Here is a 22955-nt window from a genome sequence, read left to right as displayed (position 1 = left end):
GGGAACAGAATGCGGGGTTCGTGAACATATGCGAACGACGCTATCAAAGCATTGTAGCCGAAAGGATACGTGCAAACGATAACGCGAAAAATCCCGTTCATGCAAACTGTCTCCGTATATTAGCATCCAAATTAATATACATACATATACAGGGTGTTCGACCATCTCTGGGGAAAATTTTAATGGGAGATTCTAGAGGCTAAAATAAGACGAAAATCAAGAATACCAATTTGTTAATTGAGGCTTCGTTAAAAAGTTATTAATGTTTAAAGTCCCACCTGTAGAACGGCAATTTGCGAACACATGCGAATTTTTTTCTCGAAAGTGTATAGGATTTCGGGGGTATGTCTGTTGACCAAAAATGATTGTAATTGAGCCCCGCAACCGAAAATAATTTTTCCAGAATGATTTGAAATTTTTTAATAATTTTTTAACGGAACCTCAATCAAGAAATTGATATTCTTGATTTTCGTCTTATTTCGACCTTTAGAATCTCCCATTAAAATTTTTCCCAAGGGTGGCCGAACACTGTATAAGATCGTCTCATAAGATCGTGCAATTCGACTTTAGTTGATTCCTTCATTTTATAAGAATACCAAAATATTTAAGATAAGTTGCGAGACGACCTAATACATCGTTCGAACCGAAACAAGCTATTGCTACGAAAGTAAGCGTTTTAAAACGTTTCGTTATACTCGAATCGATCGTTAATACCGTCTAACGATGCTCGATAGCGTTTCTACTGGAACCTTTGAATAACAAGCGACGCGATTCAAATGATATTTAAATATGAAAAAGTAGCGATGTAATAAGTTTTGTGAATGATATGAGTGTATGCATTGTCCTTTGAAACGAAATTGCAAAATGGTCGTGGAAGCGCGTATATAATTAAAAATTAACCTATCGTCTATGTTCTCGTTTGGAAATTGTATTCCATCGTTTGAGGCACCTCAGCTTCTCAGTGTCTATTTGTTCTAACTAAATTGCTACGATTACGAGGACGGACAATGAATCGAGTAAATTTTCTAATGTAACAGCGCTTACATAAAAGTTGGTTAGTAAGTACAGCCCGTTAAAACGTACGTGAACGTGTGTTAGTATTGTTAGTATACAATTTTGAACAGCGTTGGATGCATACGACTAACTAATGGTACGGGTTGTGCGACACCGATGTTTATTCGAAAATTCCTGGCGAAATTGAAACGTTCGAGGCGTAGACGAGGCAACGCGAAAACACGAGCTGGAAACCTAGCCGCAGGTGTTGAAAGTTGTTAGCGATCATCGGTGTTGCACAACTTCGTGAGACGCGCATCGAACGTATTCGAAACAGTGTACACAGACACGTTTTCCATGAGCGTTAAATGATAGTGACATGCTTGCAAGAGATATATATGTATATATATCCCGTGTGTGCTAATGAACGAGAGACAAGGATATGTATCGACAGCTCATTCTGGGACGACAGAACAAAATCTTCCCGTTGCAGACTTTTTTTTTTCTCTTTTTCGACATCAGGACTCACCACTGGCAGCCCGCTGAATCATCGGACGCCTAGTGTCGCTATCAGACTTATCATCGATGGCAAAGATGTCAGTTGTAGGAGGCAGAGAGAGGCTGGCTCTCTTATGTTTGGCAGGGGTTAAGGGAGGATCAGGGCTAGAATTCCAATTGAACACCTCGTACATGGACGAGGACATTCTCATATCTGCAAACAAACCATTCAACGCTGCAACATTAGGTACTTTTCTGTTTCTTTTTCTTCTTTTTTTTTCTTCTTTCTTTACTCTTTTCTTTTTGTGACTTTTAGGTGGGCGGGTTGGTTCGATAGAAAATAAGGCGTAGAGGATATTAGCATGAGTTAGATATAGTGCGATTTACAAGGTACTTTTAAGATACATTTTGCCTGACAGAGCCACCACCAGTAAGTAGAGATAACAGCGGATGCAAAGGATCTTAATTACCGAGGGAAATCTATCTCCGGCCGAGGGTAATATTCTCTAGTAAATTACGTTTACTCAGGCACATTTCTCGTATCACGTGTTCGTATATACTGAGTAGTACGGCGAGCGAAGATGAGGTGCATCTCTCGTGTTTACATGAGGGAAAACTATGCTAGCAAAAGAACAGTACACAGCAAAAGAAAATCTCTCGTTTATCGTCGAATCTTTGATATCTGTTTGGTGGTTAAACGCGGCAAAAAGAAAAATCGGTGGACACGGCTACTGAAAAGTGTACAACTGTATCATGAATTTTAAAGAAACAGAAACAGCGGAGTCGAATTAGATTTTCATCACGGTCAAAATCCCCGGAAAGAATGCAAGACTTTAGATATCTTTATACTTTTAATCCACATCCGATGTAAAAAATTCATTCTTCGGAGATTTATTCCGAAACGAAGCGTGTTTTTCGTTCAATTCGACTCCCCTAAAAGTAAAAGATACATTACGAGTACCATAGCGCAAGAAACGATAACGCTAGAGGAATCGATCATCGCATGCTTTACGACAGCAACGTTCTCTCGATGAACAATCGTGGAAATCGTGTAAAGTATCATGTGTTGGTGATCGATGTGTGATGTACGATAGTTAAATACAGTTGACATTTTAGTATATATATATATATATATAAAAAAAAAGAACAGAACATGAAACGAATATTTTGAAAATGAAGCGCCGCGACTTTTTTCGACGTCGAAACTCTTACGATCGTAACAGAGTCTCTCGTTTCCGTTCGTCTCTGGTAACCGAAGAACGCGCGATCTGAAATCATAACTGAAAACAGCGCAAGCAACGTGCGCAAATATCAATCCCCGTTCGCTGTCTGCGTAGTTTTCTGGAACGATGTGCATCCATGCGTTACGCACTGCGGCACCGATTGCGTAACTATAAATGTACTAGAAGCGCTGTGTGTAGAGAACGCAGTGAGAAAAGAAGCGGCCTTCGTTGCTGCGCGGGTTCGATCATCGGCAAGATTTCGAGATCCTCGAGTGCCAACGTGGAACAACTATGTATCCTCACACCAACGACACGATTCACTAACGATTCTTACACGAACTCTGACTCTTATTTCCACGCGACGACTGCTGACAGAACGCGCGACAGACGTCAACAGATTTCTCCAGCCAAAACCAAATTAATGGTACTTCGTCGTTCCAGGGATTCTAGGGAATACCTTTGTAAGATGTAACGCTTGATTAATCCAATTTTGGCTCGATCGATACGATATTGTAACTTTAGAAGCAATTTGAATGAATATCCCTGGCCGGCAGTCTCGTTTAAATATACGGTATAAACGAAAATGCGTTCAACAGGATTCTATATTGTATTTATGAAAAGCTACACCGGTAGGCAGGAAATTCTTTGTCTCGTTAATTCCGGTCGGGAAACACGTTACACGACCGCGAATCATATTTCTGTCAGCACCGCGATTCATTAAAAGCATTCGGGGGGCCATTAACCAAACGTACGCACAATGTCGACGAATCTCGCTCATTTGACGTCTGTCGCGACTAGTCGTGAATTATTGTTTCCGCGGTGATTTTCGCCGCGTCAAAGTAAATTCGAGCGTTCACTGTAGTATCCAATGCAAGAGGCATGGTAGAAACACAAAGACAATTCGATCAACAATTTTTCACGAGCAAAATAATATTCGATATCAAAGTATTTCGGAGTTTGAGCTATCTTCGGTACTACGGAACTAAAGAAAACATATAAAATTACCAAACCAGCGAACCAATTGATTTTATTTTAAAAAAGGGAAATTAAGGTTCAGACAAAGACTCTTGCATGACGTATTTCATTTTTCTTTTCTAGAATGTAACTAATTATTTCGTCCCTTTATAAATTTTATATTATTTTCGTTAATATCTTTGTTCCGTAGCAGCAAAAATTACTCGATTGATATTGAACATGCTTGTAGAAGTCAAGTTGCCTTCGTTCGCAGAACTGTCGAAAATTTACCCGAATCCGACGACCACGGGTGTTAGAAAAGTAGTCACTGACCTTCGCCAGGTTTCCTGTCGAGTCCTCCGGCGGAAGTGGCTCGTTTCTTGCTACCGTCGAGCTCCCTTTCGGAGGATCTCCTGGTCAACGGCTGAGCGGCAGAGAACATCATCACGTTGGTGGTAGAGGTGGCTCTACGAGTTCCCCAGAAAGTGGAGCCACCGGTGTCTGCAGGTTCCAGCATCCTTGGCGTAGAACTCCCGAAAGCGAACACAATGTGCGACCTCTCGTTCTTCTTCTTCGCCTCTATGCGCGCCTCTCTCTCCTGGTTCTTCCGGAGGATCGCCTCCCGTCTTTCCCTCTCCGCCTCGCATATTAACCGCTTTCTCTCTTCGACTTGATTTCTTCTGAAACGATAATGAGAGCAATTGTCAGTCACGCGATTCTAGGGACCAGGAAGCAATAACTCTCGATCGGTATCGATCCCCAACGATCCTCCCAAAAACATAGAATACAATTTCTCCACGGGAAACTTTATTTTCGAAAATTTTTTTATTGTTTTACGATGGAGAATTTATTTTCTTGAACTTTTCAAACAAGAATTTCTCTGTTGCAGAATCGTCGAGTGTTCTCCTTATGTGGTACCCCTCCCTCCCCTTCCTGCAGCCAGGAAAGTTATAATCCCATCCGCACATGCAATTACGTAAGTACAAAAAGACATTAAATATGCAACCCGCCTCGTTAACAAGACGATTCCACGTACGGTACTTCCTTGAAAGCCGTTGGCCGTAAAAATTGCAGACTGAACTTTGATTGCGAAACGAAGATGTCAATAAACTCGAAATACATTTCCATGCGCAATACGCTATTCTTCTTCTATTTTTTCATCGCGGAAGAACCGTGTGCAGGTGCACCGGCAATTTCCCTGGCTTCTTTGCGACGGCAGAACAGTTTAACCCGGCATCATATTAACCAGGTCAACTTATAACCTCGTGGAGAACGTAATCTCGTAAGGAGCGTTTAAAACTCATCAATGTTGTTCCGTGTCGCACTAAACTCGCGTGTCATAGGTCGGAGAGAGTCGCCCTCGAGGTGACTTATCGTTAACCTCTCGTGCCTCGACACATTTCACCCCGATTCGAACCAAAGAACGTTGTAGACTATTTTAAAGATTAAAAAGATTCGAGAATCTCGTTAGACACCGCGATATTTTTTTATAGGGGCGAGATCATTTAAGAAACGATAAAGAATTCACACGCGAGGTAAATAGTGTGTTTCGAGTTAACGTTAAACCTACCACGACCAGTTATTTAATGATTTATAATTTTTTGTAAAAAACTGGACAAAATTTGGTACCAAATTCTGGTTAGCTTCTGATATAAATAAGAAATATATATATAGCAAAGACGAAAACAGAGAATCTTCAATTTCCAGTATCTTAGAACAGTCTAAGAATGCGTATTAAAAATATCAAAACTTTAGACACGTGCAGTTCCGAAACTATTAGTGTTTTATTAATAATTGGACCATTGTTGGCGGCGGTGAAGCTTCCTCTTTAAAATGGTTTTTGGTTTTTGACGATCGGACTTCCCGTTTCGGAGATATCGTAAGTTATGTAAAAAGTAATTTTTCTTAATCCGACTCCCTCGCTGTCCGTCGCGTGTACAATAGCCTATTAACGCGTATTAAAAATACTAAAACTTTAGACGCGTGCAGTTACAAAACTACTAGTGTTTTATTAATTATTAAGGCACTGTCAGCGGCGGCAAACCTTCCTCTTTAAAATGCTTTTTTGTTTTTGTCGATCCGACTTTCCGTTTTCGAGATATCGCAATTTATGTAAAAGGTAATTTTTCTTAATTCGACTCTCTCTGTCTTCGTCTAGCGCGACGGACCTCCTTGTCGCACGTGCGTGGTGCTGACCTACCCCGCGTACGTGGCTGTCGTGACCTAGTTTCGGGCGTAGTATTTCCAAGAATTTACTACGCACTGTTTACTATTGTCGCGCGCGCGAGTTCATTGATATCAATGAACGCTTCGCTCCGTCGTATCTCCGTAACTAGCCACCGCATCGACTTGAAACTAAAATCGCTATATCTCCGGAACTAATAAAGCTATCGACTCTCACAAACGCTCATTTTAAAGGGCATTTCATCCCCTATCCGATGACTATAACAACTACTATAATTTATGCTGTCTTCTATATTTATTTTGACATTTACTTTGACATTATACAACCAAAGAAGTTTCAGCAATTCCAATGCTAATAAATTGGATTATAAATTGTCTGTTTGATTGAAAATGAATTTAAATTTGTATACAGGGTGTTTGCATAATTACTATACTATTTTTTCGTAAATAATTGTTTTCTCTGGAATTAATTACGGTATCGACTTGAAATAAAATTTGCTTTCAAGAGCGTTTTATCTTTTATCCGATGAAAAGTACTAATGCACGTTTAGAGTAAAAGTATTGAATATTTTGTGCAGGTTCTTAGAACTCGATGCTTTAAGAAAAAATATGCGACATGAAAGAGAAGGATATCTTACGAATAAACTTCAAAACATAACTTTCTATACATATAATACAAAAATTACCGATCATGGTAGGAATGGGTATACACGAAGTGACGGTAGATTTAGTGTTAAAGCCGCGACGTAATTTCCACTCGCCGGTTCCAAATAAAATCCACAAACCTGTCGTTGTCACGCGATCTGAGCTCGTCGATGCGCCTTCGGCGTTCCTCTTCCCGCTGTTCCCGGAAACGTTGCGCGGCTAGTGCTTGCTGTCTCAGCTCTTCCAACTTCCGTTGCCGCTCCTCGTTCTGTCTCTCACGGACGAGCTTCGCCCTGTCCACGTCTTTCGCGCTTCCCGACGACTCCCGTCCTGGGAACAACCAAGGAAATCGATTAGCTTCCCTCGCCGCACAATCCCATGCTGTTTTGCTTGTAACACTGCAAACCGTTAATCGTTCCCTCGGATGGTTCACCGGCACGCGGTTTATCTCTCAACAAATTCGCGAGTCCTCGGAAACCGTGAGCCCTTAAATTTACTATTTATATTATTAGGGTGTCCCATTCCAGTTGTTAGTATTTACTAAATAATATACAGAGTGATTACACAATGTTTAACTGTTCGACCATAGTTCTGTTTCAAGAGGGAAATGCATCGATGCATTTACAAAGCGCAGTAAAGGTTTTCTTTTTGAAATGAAACTGTCTGAATTTATTTTAATCGCACAAAATTTTCCTTCACGATCTTCGTTTAGAGCTACAGTATGACCCCTGTCACTGTAATCACCCTGTATGACGTTTTCTACCCCATCGTGGATCTTTAGTAAATTATTCCATAATGTTAATGACATGAAATATTAATATAAAAAACATCTTGAAGCCATGTTGAATTATTCAAACAGGATAATGTATGGTAATATTGCCACTAAATCTCGATAATAGGTACATTTATTCGACGTCAATAGTGGGCCATGAGCAAAAATTTTGTTCTAAAGTCGTTTAATAATTCAAAATGGCCTCTACCTCTGTTAATGTTTGTAGAATAATATATTGAAGACCTGCAACGGAGTCAAAAACGTCGCATGTTATTTAATAAATATTTAAAAATACTTGTCCCAGAAGGTATTGCGCATTAAGAGATCGTAATTTATTAAGCGATAACTGTGAAGAAAAAACAGAATTTCAAGCACGACGATAATCTTCTGCTATTATTCTCTAAGCAATTGCATTCCTTTGGAATATCATGCTGGTTCTTTGGATGCCAAACACTTTTTACATTCACGTTTAATGCTGTCGTTACTATTGAATAATTTTTCATACAGAAAGTGCTCCATTACACGGGAAAAGGTGATTAAAAATCTGGACTATACACTGGATAAATTACAGTTTTAATTACAAAATTATAATTTCATTTCTAGCAATGGCGTAAAAGTAACAAAACTTTTGCATTTCATTTTAAAAGTGAACGAAGGGGGCAGTAAAAATACTTTCAAGAAATGTGTTGATGTAAAAAATAACAGCGAATGAAAGGGCTAAAACGCGCAACGCTCTCTGGGACCACCCTAATAAATCGGCCAATCCGAGAACTTCTCGACTTTAAACTGTAAAGCTAACTTATTTATCCGCTTTTGTTCTTAATCGACGTATCCATTGGCAGATGAGAAGAATGACAATGAGTACACTCTTTCTAATGATTCTGCCCATTGTACCACAGATGCTCCAGACGCATCGTACCCTTCGGAGTCATTCTTCTCATCTACCAATAGAAGATCAGTACTGATCGTTAGCTGGGGACGTACAAGTTCCCAGACGGTCTCCCATCCAGGCACTGACGATGGAGTCGGGCAATTTTAGTCCCCGAACAACGAATAAAAATGTCGGATTCGTTCGTAAATTCGATCCTCGAGCGAAGCCTCGCGGAAAAAAGCTAGTTTACGAACGAATCCGGAATTTGTATTCGTTGTTCGCGAACAAAATTTGCCCGACTCCGACGGCCGATGCGCAGCTCCAATTTAAATGATCGAACGAGTACCGATGCTTTAAACGCGATAGAGTCGTTAACGTCCGCGAATTCGTCGAAAGCGAATTTTCTACTCGAATAAATTGTCGATTTTCTATTTGATACGTTTGTGAACCGTGTACTCTCGAGGGGAAACGAGCGTGAATTAGTCTCGGCATTGCCCTTGAAAAGGTGATACCTTCGTTCTCGTTAGGAAGATCGCCGTCGAGAGAGTCCTCGTCGTAGAGACTTCGGCGTCGCTTCACATCTGTCGAGAAGAAAGCGAGAACATGTGCGTACGCACGTGAGATTCGGTTATTATGAGGCGCATCTCGCGTAATCGATACACTGCGAGCATGCAGCTGCGGGCACACCACACGTACACGATGCATCTCGAAAGCTGATGCCACTCTTCGGGTAGACATGCGTCATGCGGTTGTCGCTAGGCAGACGGGGCACGCCCGCGGAAAAACTGTGTCGCGAAATTCCGTTCGAACCAGACCTGACGCTTCTTTCCGAATTATTCCGAAAGCCACGATTCAAATTCAAATCTTAGTCGAATAGTTGGAACCACTAGTTATTTCTACTTACGTTGGGCGTTTTAAAGCGTCGATGTCGATACGATTATTTAAATTAATTTGAACTAACTGCAAGACAGAACCACACAGAAACGATATTTCAAGTAGAAATGCCGCGATATGGTCAGACACGCTCGCCAGACCCAATCACTTGCGTGCTCCACAAATTTTATTCTACATTTTACTTGAATAATAATATTCTAAAACTGGTGTATGAATTTTATTTTATAACATTTAGAATAGTCTCAGGCCTGGTTCGAGCGTCGAGCGGACACCGTTCGCGGAATCAAGTCAATGCAATATTATTATATTACGCAACGAACGAAGGGAAGTTCAAAGTCGACGCTACCGGGAGAATGTTTTACATAGCGACGATTCGATTACCCGGCGAGTATAATCAATTTTTCAGTATCGACGGGAATCTTTTTCTTGACCGGTTCCGTTTTACCAGCTGGCGAGAAGCACCCGAGAAATAAATTCCGCCTTCCGTTTCCCGACGCTCTGCTTTCAGCCGCCGTGGAGAAGAAGGCCATCGTTTTTCGCGGTATCTGGAATGCCTCTTTCCCTCGAGGGTTAATGCGATTATTAGAAATAGGGCGAAATACGCGTGCATCTACGCGAAAAAGGAAAGTATTCGATTTGTAACCCGAAGACTCGATTGCGTCACAGCGACTGGGTAGAATATCGAGGACCTCGGAGTATCGGTGTCTCGAATTTCGTTCTCCCTCCGGTTTGCAAGAGTACGAAAGAAAATTCAATATTTAATCTTTAGGACGATCCTTGATGCAGCATAAAAAATCGAATGATTTTCTTGATGGCCCTCTTCAGGAATAATTATGCATAAGGTCTATAAAAAAAAAAGAAACAATATAAATATGTATGAAACGAGATTGCGAAAGACTTCCTATTTTGCAATACTAATGTTTTAACCTACAATCTCCGCTTGGTGATAAACGGTGATTTCAAGATAGCCCTAGAGTCGGACAGAAAACGAGATTTCTACACACACATAGGCGCGTGCAAACACACGAGCACACACCAACCACAAACACGTAACGCACACAACAGCAACGACGAACGGAGCAACTGAATGCGGTCATTTCCAATTTCGACAGGGGATTACTATTAATACGCACTCGTTACGCGGGGAATTAAATTCCGTGCAAACATCGTGACGAGTTTGACAAAGCACACCGCCTGTTATTTACCACGTTGATTATTACCTGACGAATCGGGAGAAGCCTCGTCACCTCCGATTTGGGCGAACCAGTGCATCGTTTGCTCTGCGGAAGACAAATTTGAAGTTCGTTCCTACAGAATTCTTTGTTCAAACAGAGCTCTCCGCCGTCTGCGTCGAGTTTGTTGAACGACGAACATTCGGGCCCTCGATATTACCGTGTTTATTAAATTCCAGAGAGAACTTCGACCATTTTCGACTATTTACGCGCAATCAAAAACATTTAAACGCGTAGACCAACGTCATTTCCTACGTAATTTTATTCCTCCAAATAACTTCTCTACTCTTGAACGCGGAAAATGGCTTCGGGGAAGATGCGGAGTAATTATAATTTTTTTAAATGATCGATGACCAGCCTTCTCATCGTCACGAATGGTTAAGTTTGCTTAATTGATATTTTCGCTCTGCCAGTTATTTTCTAAACAATGTGCTCACTTTCTAACTGAAAGTGTAGACGCGGACCAGAGATCCGGAGGAACATTAAACTCTAGTTGTTATTAATTTTATTCAAACTACAACTTTTTCGTATCCGTCATCGTCGAAACTTATAACGCGAAAACTTTAATTATAAAAGGTACATTTCGAGTGTTCTCACCTGTTGAAGCTACAAGTTTCTCTAATAGCAATTAAAAATTTAGGTTAACAGTACATCCCTACCGAAACTCCAACAAATTGAACTATAGAATAACATTATTCCAATTGGGCAAATTTTAAATTAATTCCTTCCTTCTAACGCGTTGAATATCATTACAAAATACCATTCTTCGAAGCACGTTCGTCTACTTTATCGGTGTAACATAAATGTTAACCGAACAGTGAAGCCGAACGACGAACGTTTAGGTGTGAAAAGACGCAGCCATGTGTGGATTAAAGATTAACTTAGTATTCATCGACTCTGTCGCTTGGCTTTGTATAACTCTACCACAATTTTTTTAGCGTCTCTTACATGCATATAGAAGCCATCTTCCATAACATCGACGCAAGTAGAAACGATAAGTAATGGACAGACGCGGCCGCCAAATCGTATTCAGTCGCACGCGTACCGAATCGATTCTCAAGCTCGATTTTCTCGAAAACAAATTTCAGATGCATGCGGATATGCCCTTCCTTCCGACATACTGAATACTATTATAAAATACCTTTCTTCGAAGCATTATACCAGCAAATTTTATTCCACATCTTTGATTTACTTTTGCATATAAAATCCACCGTTCGTTGAGGCTCACCCTGCACATTCAATAACGTTATTTGAATCGATTGTAAAGGTTCTGTATCGCGAATATGGTACTTTTGAGCTACGTATCAATAAGTCCTCTACAGATAACAAATGTTTGCACGTATAACTGCCGTTCGACTGCTATAACACTAGCTTTGTTGCAGTTGCAAACGAAACCAATTAAACGAAACTCGGTGAATAGTACTCGAAACTGAGACTTCCAATGTATCGATCGTGCGTTTATCCCATTCACGTAAGACATAACGATATTTGCACCGTGTATCGAATCAGTTACATTTCTAGAATTATTGCAAGAGGAACCAGAACTCTAACGTCTTACGAAAGCACATTAAAATCCAAAGTTGGGTCCTTCTCTCGTTAGTACTCGGCACTTAACGCCGTTAACAGTTAGAAATTCGCCAGAACGAGCCTTTCAATTACGTCGTACGTACTTGGCGTTCCCACGGGACCAAACTTTTCGCTACAGATTTCCATCTTCCGAACGCTCGAGGCGCACAATTCCGGGGAAATATGAATTACACGTATCTCCGTGGCAGCTTTAATCTCGTTTTCGAGGGGCGGCGGTTCAGGATACAGACGAGAAGAATGGCGAGGCACAGGCCAGGAAAAATAGACTGGAATTTAAAGGAAGTCCCATACGCTTTTCCGGTGGCTCTTCTACGAACGCGCGCGAAGAATAATGGCGATAGCGCAGATAAGCGAGGGGATTTTCATCGTGAAAGCGACTGAAACGCGGACGAGCTGCAAAAACGAGCGATCGATGCACAGCCCAGGCGCGGTTACGTTAACGATACAGCCTCGCGATTCGCAAACGACTGTCGTTAATTGCGAACCGGCTCGCTTATTTTCGACATTTCCGTCGCGCGGAATTCGACGTTGATTCGCTCTCGACGAGTAGAGCAACGCTTTATTCGGGACTTTTCAAACTCGAGTTTACTATTTTCGCGAAGTTGTTGGAAATTAGGCCGAGTACCTTTGGTAGGCTTCTACGCGATTCCAAAAAATTTATCAAAATGCAAGATTTTTTGAAACTACTTAGACGATCGATGCGAAATCTGAAACTGTATACTGGTAACGAGAACTTTAAAATAGTATACTTTCGTCATGATGGTTGCAAACGCGATGCATCGACGATAATTGGTAATTGGAAAATGAATGAACGACGAAGGCAACAATCGTGCTATATAATTACGTGAATAGCAGGCACGGAGTGGATTTGCTAAGAATGCGATCGCGGGCCGATAATCGTCCATGGAAACGCAAATGGAGACCGAAGAGCTTGCGTTATCGCGGCAGTCAATTATTCCATAGGAAGTGATTTAAGTCTCGTGCATTTCGCTCTTCGGTTAACAGGGATATCGTCGTGCTTTTCGTTCGTTTCTATCAACGACTTCGGCGTCCATTAAAAATATAAAAATCATTTACACGGTCTTGGATAAAAATATTTTATAAGACGATCCATTCATAGTCAGGACAAGTGTCCATGACACGTGCACCAGTCGCGATATAATTAACGATACTTATTAACCGAGAGATTCAAATGGAATGTATGAATATGAATTTGGACGCGGTACAACGCGAAATGAAATTTTCATCCGATCATCGATCGCGCCGAGACCCCTTTATGCCCCGATTAATTGGAATTCGCGCGACTTACTTTCGCGACCTCGACGCGCTTTAAAAAAGAAAAAAAAAAAAGCATAGAAAACGGGTAGCGCGAGCCAGTTGGGTTCGTTTCCATCGCGCGAAAGGGAAGGGAAGACTGTTACCTGCCGATGTTGTTTCCGGCTGCTGATTGCAAATGTCAGAAGAGAGGAAAAAGTGTGAGAGCAAAAGGGGAGAGACCCGCGGACCGCCTCGTGGCAACCGTTGATGGTAATTGGACGTTTCATTAGCAATGCGGATGTGGAATCGAACGAGGGAGGGAGACGCTAAGCAACGGGGGTGGGCGAGGGACGAGGAAGGGAAACAGGGTGAAAGCGTTTCGACGTTAACGGATATAAAGTTCTGTCGGACGCATTGGAAGGAGAGTTGTCAACGAAACGAACGTTGCAGCCACGTCTGCAATTTAGAAAGAAAGGGGGTGGAAAAAAAGAAATGGTATAGGATGCACGCGCGTTAAGCGTGCCACGTAAATAATACGGACGCTCCACTTTCGGGGATAGAAAAACAGACGAGCCGATTGGGCGACGGAATCGATACGTTTTCCAACCTAATTTAGAGCCACGAATTTCGAAGGACGAGCGAATGAGACCGCGACCCCCTTCAAGATGATTACGCGAGACGCGGGGACGAGAGGAAAAAAAATGCTGGAAAAGGGTACATAAAGAAAGAGGGAGAGAGAAAAAAAAAAGAATTTCCCGGCGAAAAATCTTTGGACGATGATTTAAATTACAGCAGTCTCGCGCCACAATGGGTCCCGCTTCCCAACGAAAACGGTCGAAAAACGTCGAGAGGCCCTCGGCGGTGGATATACACACGTCGGCTCTGTTAATCTTCCGTCGCCCTGGAAGCGAGGCGCGAAACAATGGAGATCCAGCCTTTTCATCTGGTTCCGTAGGCCGCGTTGGAATTGAAATTTCGCCGCGAAGAAACCCAATTGTCGACCGTGGCCGCTGGGATATCGCGACGGTTCCAGTTATTTCTGAACCGTCCCCTTATCTCACGGCGAACGTTTCTCGCCTGCAGATTTAGAGCTTCGCGTGAAGGCTTCCGCCGTTTAATAGACGCGGGCCTCGATCTCGAATTGCGCACTTATTACTCGATCGAACCAGCTTTCTCTTCGAAGGGGACGCCTCGCTTCGTTACTTCGTCGGGACGATTCCCCAACTTTGGCCCAAACTTCCACTCGGACGTCCTGAATGCTGGATCTTCGTCCCGCGACGAAATTAAATTCTCTTATCGCCAGCGAGAGAGCTTCTTCTCCGAGCAAAGAAAATTCATTATTTCATACACTGATCGTGCAGATTGCAGAAATATTCGCGTGCAGTATGAATTTCTAGAATTCTAATGAATAAAATGCGAAAGAATCGGCACGAGCGGCGGAAAAGGCGCGGAAAACGTGTTAAAAGGACAAAGGTATCGAACGCGCGATCTTCAACCGAGCGTCAGAAAGAAGTTTTCCTTTCGCGGATAAGAAACGACAAAGAACGCGTTCCCAGTTGAGCGTCCGTACGCGAGCCTATTGTTGTTGCCAATAGGAACGCGCCTGGCTGGATGGTTGCGTTACAATGCGGAACGTAACATTGCATGAAACAACGTGGCCGGGGCGTATCTTGGATCTTCGGAAGGTGGAAAATCCATGCGTGCACACAAAAGACCTTTCCAGTCTTTCTCCGGGCGCAATATCACTCGGGGCAGAATACTTTCACCGAAATTGTTTTCAGCCGCAACAGAGACTCAAATGGGCATTCTTACGCGAAAAAGGGGGAAATACTCGGGGGCGAATAACGTCCGAAATAAGGCGAATATACGTCGTAGTGGCGACAAGTTGGCGTGAAATTCCCGGGGAAATATTCGAAACCGGAATGCGTCGTACCGCGACTCGAACACGACGCCTAGGTGTGTCTTCTCTTTAGGGCAGCGTGTTTCTATTTCCACGACGTCGAGGTCGCGGCACCGTCTCTCCTAGGTTGCACGTTGAAAAGTCTGTCAGTAGATACAACCGAGGGACGCTGTTAATCTTCCAGCGTTAGGAAGTGGGTCGGAAAACAATAGGAATCTGTTCTTGCCATCTACCTTGGCGCGCACCGTTCTTACTGTTTTTCCATCCTCGCGACGCTTGTCGAGTCGACTGCTCTCCACTTCAGCCACCCTTCTTCTTCTTCTTCCATCCCCCAGCTCCTCCTTGAGCTTCTTTTCCACCGTCGTCGGTATTCCCGCTGCTTCTCGAATAATGCATGTCCCACGAGTGGCCAGCCGATTTCCACGAACACGATCGATCACTCGTTACCGGGACACGATCGATCCGTTGTCGCGACTCGTAATTACGTTTCAATATTACCGCGTGAAGCGATATCGTTGCGTTTTAACGCGTACTCCTCCGAAGAAGCATCCACTCGGTATTGTTCCGATCGAATTTCGAGATCTCGTCGATCGTAAGCGCTCAACGTCGCCTCGTCACTCCTTTCTTTTATTCTTTGCAATCTGGGCAAAGTTAAATCGGTGGTAGGTTCTTTGGTAAATTTAGACGATCCGTAGAATCCGGGTTCATCGAATCATCTTACGCGACACGATGTCCATTTTAATGTAGGCACGTTCGAATCTGCCAGCGACGATCGAAACTGTCCTGGTTTCTGCATCCCAAAGCCGACAGTGTTCCACTAATATTTAACGAGGCTCGCGTGTGCAACGATCCTGCGCGACTTTGTTTCCGGTTCCGGCCTCCGAGCTCGATAATTGTCCTTGCGCTTAACGCGCCGCTGACACTTTTTGAACACGCTTTTAATTGCGTTATCGAGGATCTCCCAATTTTGGTTCGTTTACGCTTTCATCGACACCGAAACATCGGCCTTCGTTCTTTTATACAACTTCAATTGAAATTATGTTCAAAAATCACACAGCGTTCTATGTTCGACGTTTAAATCGATTTGGTGATAATACGAACAAACGTACGCGTCGAGTCAAAAGGATTTTTCCCCACGATTTGTCGTTAAACCGGAACCGAGTAACGCGTACGGATAACATTGTAGGATCTCACGAGGCTCGTCGCGAAGCGGATATTTCAAAGCTCACCGATCACCGATCTTTCGTTAACCTTCCGGACAAATGCACCCGTTATTATCAATTTCACCAACGCTTCTCACGCTTGATTGAATCGCCAGCTTTTCCAGCAAGAGGGATCCGACAAGCCAAGCGCAAACGATGGAATTAAAACGTTATTAAATCCACTCGTCGTTTTACGCCGCGCGATGAAATTGTGCTCGTTATCTGTCACGGGCCAGATGTATTTGCATTTGGGATCCGCGTGATCGATGCATTAGATTCACCAATACGAGACGGTCGACTGCACAGACGCGTGTAATTTTTCACGATTTCGTGTCTAAAAAGTGTATACGAAGCACTAATACAGCCGGGATCACAGCCACAACGATTTTAATTTGAGTGTTCTTTCGTACAAGTCCTTGCTATTTGAAGTATTTCATTTTCTCTCAATGTGATTAAAAAATACGTATTATATTTTTACGATTATCAAGGTCCAATTTCCCAAACGAGACTATATATTTCTGTCACCATGACGTCTCTTTAATACCAGACTAAATATAATAACTCTATATCGACTCCGTTGGATCGTATTTCGATCAACAAATATTTCCAATCAAACGATATCCGTCGGAAGCTCCATTCAAAATTCGCGATACGATCGATCGTTGATCCTTCTCATCCAGATTGCGATGGACGCCAGGCAAAAATTGCCAAAAATCGTCGAATAATTTGCAGGGCAAGGTCCCGACTCTCCACGCGATTTCTTATTCGTTTTTGCAACGTTCATTCGCGAAAAGAATCACGGTTTCACGGTGACCGCTGAACCGAATATATCTCGGCGAAATATTCTCCGTGCTTTGTCTCTCGAATAGGAAATAACGATGGTAAAACTTTACGCCAGTGTCTTTTATATTCGTCAACGAATGGCTGCCTTTGTTCAGCGAATTTACAGCCACTGATCAGCGAGAAAGGATTCCCCTGGCGCGGCGACAGCGTCAACGGAAAACATTTTGCGGGCAGCTTTCGCGACAAAAGGGAAACGAAACGATACACCTAACCAATGGCATGCCATACGAGAACCTAAAACATTCGCTCGGCTACTAACCTATTTACGAGCATGCATATAAAGTGCGCCCATCGGTTTTACGATGATCTACAACGCGTGCAATCGATTCGATCGGGGAAAGGAAAGCGACATTGCAACGCTACGCGTGCCTGAAAGGAACGTCGAACGAGAGGCTGTGCCATAATTTTCTCTAGATTACGTGTGTAGCTCGTCGTGCTCGATCTGCTTACCCTTCGTGAGAGAGTGGCGATTGTGTGCAGAACTGGACCTTTGGTTAGTTTCCTCAGAAGCGGCTCCAGCTGCAACAAACAAACGTCTTTGTCAGCTAAGAATTCAATGTTTCCTTAGGACTGTCGTTGACAAAGGCGTACAGAGAACTTGCGTGTTCGGCAAGGGTCATTAAAACTTGGACTGAATTTTTACAATATTTGAAGCTCTTACAAAGAATGGGAAAGCTTCCGTTCTTTTGTCTTACTTTATTCACTTTAGTTATCCGTTCCCTTACTTTTCTGGAAAATGTCTCTCTTACGCTTTGCGCGAGGATCCGACCACGAAACTCAGTCGACGACTACACGTTTCCCGGGCGAGTTTACCCCGAGATTACACAGACTCGCGCAAGCTCGTTCAAACAACTACACACTGGTTCTGGCTACCCGACGAGGAGTATGCGAGAGCGTCGTTAAACGAGATAAACTGTGAGAAGTAAAGAATTATATCGCTAGCACGAAGCCGTTCGAGGAACACTGTAGCGTATATGTCGTTAATACTGCGTAAAATAAACCGAGGTGACCGTTGTTTATGTTGGTTTCAAGACCCAGGATAAACGACGAAGACGAGGCTTGAGCGTCTGGGAGCATGTTTATGTTTTCGTTTGACGCAAAGTAGATCAGCGCGCACGAGGCTTTCGAAGATTCGAACACAGTATAATTGCAAATGATTTTAGTTGAGAAATAAATCGATCGTTTCTTTCTGTTTACGCGAGCGATTGAAACTATCATCGATGCAGGATTTTCGCCTGTCGTGATAAAGAGTCAGGGCCACTCGCTAGTTTATCGCGAGAACGGGTCGGAAAGTTTCTCGGAAACTAGTTTCTCATTTACGGTTCTCCGCAGACACACTCGCGTTTCCTTTTCATCGCGCCAGGTCGCGTGTCTCTAAATACTTTGGAGCACCTAGTGCCCCGCGTTGACCACTCGCGACTATTCATCGAAGTTGGTCACGAAAGACCACCGAGTATGTCAACCTTCGTGCCCGACATTCATCGACTCTGCATCAGTGAAATTGAATAGGATAAAGGAACTCCCGTACGTGGATTTAACGCGTCCATCGAAGCGTCTTAATTTAGGAAACGTTGGAAAATCATTTCAGAATGTACGTCGTCGTTGTTTAAATTTTTATTTACACGCGGAGCATGTGTTCGATTTATATTAGCATATTCCCGTAATTTCTACGATAGTAAAGCTTCGCGTTCAGTTAGATATTCTACATTTTAGCTTAATGCTCTTAGGAGTCCCAGTTACAGAGAACGCAATAAATGATCCAACTATCTATCTACCCAGAAATTCTACTTCCTAAGTCCTAAGCTTAATTGTACCTTGCATTACAGCTATATAGGTGTTGTTATTATTTCACTTCATTAAGCCACGCTGCTCCCAGGCAATAAATTAGAAGATCTGACTGCCGTTTATTACGATAGAAAACTGAAAAAGCCAAAATAAAGTAAAATCGCCTGATAAAAATTCCGCGCGATGGTCCGTCTCGAAAGAAACGTTAACTCTGCTACCTCTGACGTATAATAACGCGATTTTGGCGACTGGCTTGTACTCGACAGGCCATTTCGCCAGTAATCGATCCAAAGTTCTCAACTCGTTCGCGCTTCTTGTATAATGCCGCGAAAACGGTTCGTATATTTTCCACCCCCTAGAAACGTCACAGCTAATAATAAGTTGTCTTTACAAACGCAGTAATTTCATTTAATTCGGAAACAGAGGTTGGAAATTTAAAGTACAATATTGCAGAGAGGAAGAAAATACAGTCTCGCATTAAGGGGAATATGGCACTACGAACAAGTAAAATGTGCACATATTTGCTTTACTCGCTATAACGTCTGACCCAGTATGACTCTGAAACTCTTCCTCCATGAAACATACAGCGGTTCACGTTCGAATCAAATCTGATTCTTCGAACGTTGTTATTTCAAAAGACCAACTACGAATATTATTTAAAAATACGCTAACGATCTGAAGACGTGGTCTTAGCACAACGCGAACCGCGTAACGTTCAATTTATCAGGCGATAATGGACCCCCGGGTTTCGAGAGTAATCGAATCGATTGCGAGCTGGGTGTGAAACAGTTTCGTCGATGCGTGCACGCGTTGTTCGGAATCGGGACCAAGAATTCCGCCGCGAGAAATTAATTACGTTGCTCGATCGTATAGCGGCGCGCGAAGTTATTGTTATCAACAGCGAGCGTTAATTAATTTCCGGTTTCGGTCGCGGCCGCATCTGTGGCCATCGAAACCAGCGTTCCGTAAAACTCCCGTTCCATGATGGAAGCCTGTGACTTTCGGGGCGTAAATTTCAATAGCAAACCCCTGGTAAATGTCAATAACGGAGGCACGCTGAAACTGCATTGCTCTCGCGACGTCTTGGCGCAGGTGTGCATGCACACGTGAATGCGATGCTGCGGGCAGCAACAATGGTCGAACTTCGACATTTCCAGGGACCACCTTCTCCTCTGCCATTACAGAGAACCCCCCCGTTCGCCAAGTCGATTGCGCATGAGCCGCCGAGCGTGAAGGAAATTGATAATACAGATTCGTCAGGGACGATCATTAGGTCAATCGAATAGACTTCGATTATTGAAATAGTTCGCTGTTCGAACGGTTTACAGATATTCCAACGCTCAGTATAAAATTCGAACACCCACGCGTTGTCACTATTTCGATATTACTGTTCGAATGTTATTGCTATATTTGAATCGTTCTGGTGGTCCATTGGGTAGTTACTCTGTGCAAGGTGCAAAGGAACCACCGTTTCTCCTAGAGCACACGTGCATCAACGTTTGGGGAATCACCACGATGGAAATCCCTTTGACGATGCCAATACCTACTCGCCTGTAACAACTCCCCGCGTACTGTTATTAACTTGCCGTACCTCCCTCAAGAATTCTCGATTACATCAGGAAAAAGCACGACCTTCCGTGGGTACGATTTAAGCGTTTAATTGAACGTGCAAACGGCAACAAGACTAGCAACAACTCGGAACGCTTTGGCGGTGCATCGATTCCCAACTGGGTCATCATCATATTTATATACACTGTTGAAATTAATTATCAAACGATTATCGAAGTTCGAAGTTATTCTCAGGTTGTTTCGAACCGACGAACCGAAGAAAATTCTTGTAATTAGAACTTTATTACTCGAAGTTTCGTTTCGCTCGCAAAGAACGATTAACCGATAAAAAAAACATACTCGACTCAAAGAGTTGGCGCGTTTCACGGCGTCCAAGTTTCGGACTATGAGCAACGGCGGTGAATTCCCTGCGAAAACCGGAAATTCTTTCCGGTCTAAGATGAAGGCGGAGGAATTAACGCGCCGGTTATTACGAGAGCGTAAATGATTCCGCGCAGAGCAAATTGAACCCCGGAAACTCGGGGCGCGTCGAGGGTGCGATAACGATACAGCAACGGACGCGTTAAATATTAACGTAATGCGGCGCAAGAAACTTCCCAGCAGCGGTAGCTGCGCAAAGTGGTCTAACTAAATACTCCGAAATGCCTGAAAAATCGAATTCCCCCGGTCATATGCTGTAAAGACAGAAGCGACCGAAATTTAGTCTGACGTATATTTTATAGAATCTGTCGAGATAGTCGATTATCCGCAACGTGCATTGATTTATCGTGTCTGATAGAATGTTTTTGTCTAAATTGGCTTCGATAAATGTCCCCGCGATAGTATTGATACGTTCGAACACACAGTGCAATTAGTGTCGTTCTTCCGCTGCATTAGGAACGATTGGAATATAGCCAAACGGGAACGCGATGCATTTAGGTGTTAAGTAACTGTTTGATCCGCCAGTAAATTCGTAATACCCATTATTAAATTACAAAATAAATTCACGGTTACTCGAGTTTCCTAGGCGACGCAAAATCCTGGATCGAGTTCAAATCCGCGGCTGTCTCTTCCGAGCGATCGGGATCCAAAGTTCGTTTCCTGATTCGCGAGTTCCTGCGATACGGGGGAAAAGATCGCCGGGAGTTCGAGGAAACTGCATTAGGGGAAAAATCGTCCCATCGAACTTATCCCCGCGTTGGATAAGTTCCCGCGAGTGCTGGTCGCGTATCCTTCGGGAGATCGAGTTCTTCCGGAGCCGCTGTCCCTTCGACTAAGCCCGAGATCCAAGCTATTAAAACGTCGCTATCGAGGATCGTCGTGCCGCGATAATGAAAACCGAGAGGCCGTAATTCCGATGGAGACACAGCCGTAATTTCAATGGAGTAACGATGGACGACGGAGATTATTATTCGCCAACGACTCAAGTGCCATTACTTTCGTTCCCGAGGATGCACGGTTGCGTGTTTATTTCTAAAAAAAAAAAAAAAAAGCGCGAGCAATTTCTCAGCGAAGTATCGCCGCTTTTCGACCATCCTTCTGTCGTCTGACTCCGAACAAAAGCCGTCTTTCCTTTTCGGTTTTATTATTCCCTTCCAAAAACGTTCTTCGAAACGACATCGAGCTCGTTCGCGCCCGAAATTCGCCGTAGCAACGAATAATAAAACTGCGAACAGGAGGGCTCAGTGGAACGAATCGAACGCACAGAACGGATAAGCACCGTTGAATTTCGTGTATTTTTAAAGGGTCGTCGATGTCGAAATTACGGCGGCGGAATTTCGACATCGATTTTCGCTCGAGGACCAGCGCGAGAATGTAATTAACGACGGAACAATATTGAATAAAATGATCCGTACAAACGTTTGCCCGTCGAAAACGTCGAAGCGCGTGAATTTGAATTGCGTTTACTCGAGAGATAACCGATCGTGATTGTTGTTCTACGTTTAACGATGCACTACGGCGAGGAGCACGAAACTTTCGTCCAGAATCCTGCCCACTTCCCGGAGGGACGCGATAGCAAAATGTCTTCCAAGTGGAACTCAATCAAATTCGTGCGGGCGTCGAGCAAACTGAATCGTTTTCGCCCGTCGCGGAACAAAGGGAACAATGTCGTCGACGGATAGGAAGGGAAACAACACGAGGAATAAACACGAGACACGGAAATGCTCGTATAACGAACTGGTTCGCCTTAACTTCGTGCATGGACGTTTCTACTTGCGACCTTAGCGATTCCAAACGATCTGATTCGACGACGCCCGCCGCGAGTCGCGGATAAAGGTCCATTTGGAAAAACGTCACCGTGACAGCGTTTTTTATTTAATTATAGTATAGGAAATTTCCGAAACCACAAATATTCCAAAGACGAAGCTATTCCACGACCAAGACCGTAATATCCTCACAATCGACGCATCGTTCGGAAAGACGCCGGTCCTGGTGGTTCTCGTTCCTAGCGAACGCTCGTCAAGCAAGATCCCCGTGATCCTGGTCAACTATCGGGCTCGTAATTCTCGTTGGAACGACAACACCTCGCGCTCCATAAATTCTTGTCGCCGACAAAAGGATCTCTT

At 43.4% G+C, this 22955-nt stretch overlaps 1 protein-coding gene across 36 annotated transcripts in view; it reads right to left on the bottom strand.

Moving 5' to 3' along the window:
• Positions 1-22955, bottom strand: part of LOC143341438 (uncharacterized) — a 228404-nt gene that overhangs the window by 12219 nt on the left and 193230 nt on the right. For 15 of the 36 annotated variants that reach the window (XM_076764424.1, XM_076764418.1, XM_076764420.1 and 12 more), the window contains 6 exons: positions 17506-17574; positions 10255-10314; positions 8653-8721; positions 6638-6827; positions 4002-4348; positions 1523-1705 (listed from right to left, as the gene is read on the bottom strand). In XM_076764424.1, the coding sequence (XP_076620539.1) occupies positions 1523-1705; positions 4002-4348; positions 6638-6827; positions 8653-8721; positions 10255-10314; positions 17506-17574 (918 nt within the window). Of the gene's footprint in view, positions 1-1522; positions 1706-4001; positions 4349-6637; positions 6828-8652; positions 8722-10254; positions 10315-17505; positions 17577-21909; positions 21915-22955 lie in introns of those variants that run through there. The other 21 variants (XM_076764429.1, XM_076764423.1, XM_076764427.1 and 18 more) reach the window with 6 other exon arrangements.

Source organism: Colletes latitarsis, chromosome 4 (genome assembly GCF_051014445.1).
Source record: "Colletes latitarsis isolate SP2378_abdomen chromosome 4, iyColLati1, whole genome shotgun sequence".
Lineage (NCBI taxonomy): Eukaryota > Metazoa > Arthropoda > Insecta > Hymenoptera > Colletidae > Colletes > Colletes latitarsis.
The sequence above is the reverse complement of the archived record's forward strand: the minus strand, read 5'-3'. Positions and strand labels throughout refer to the sequence as shown.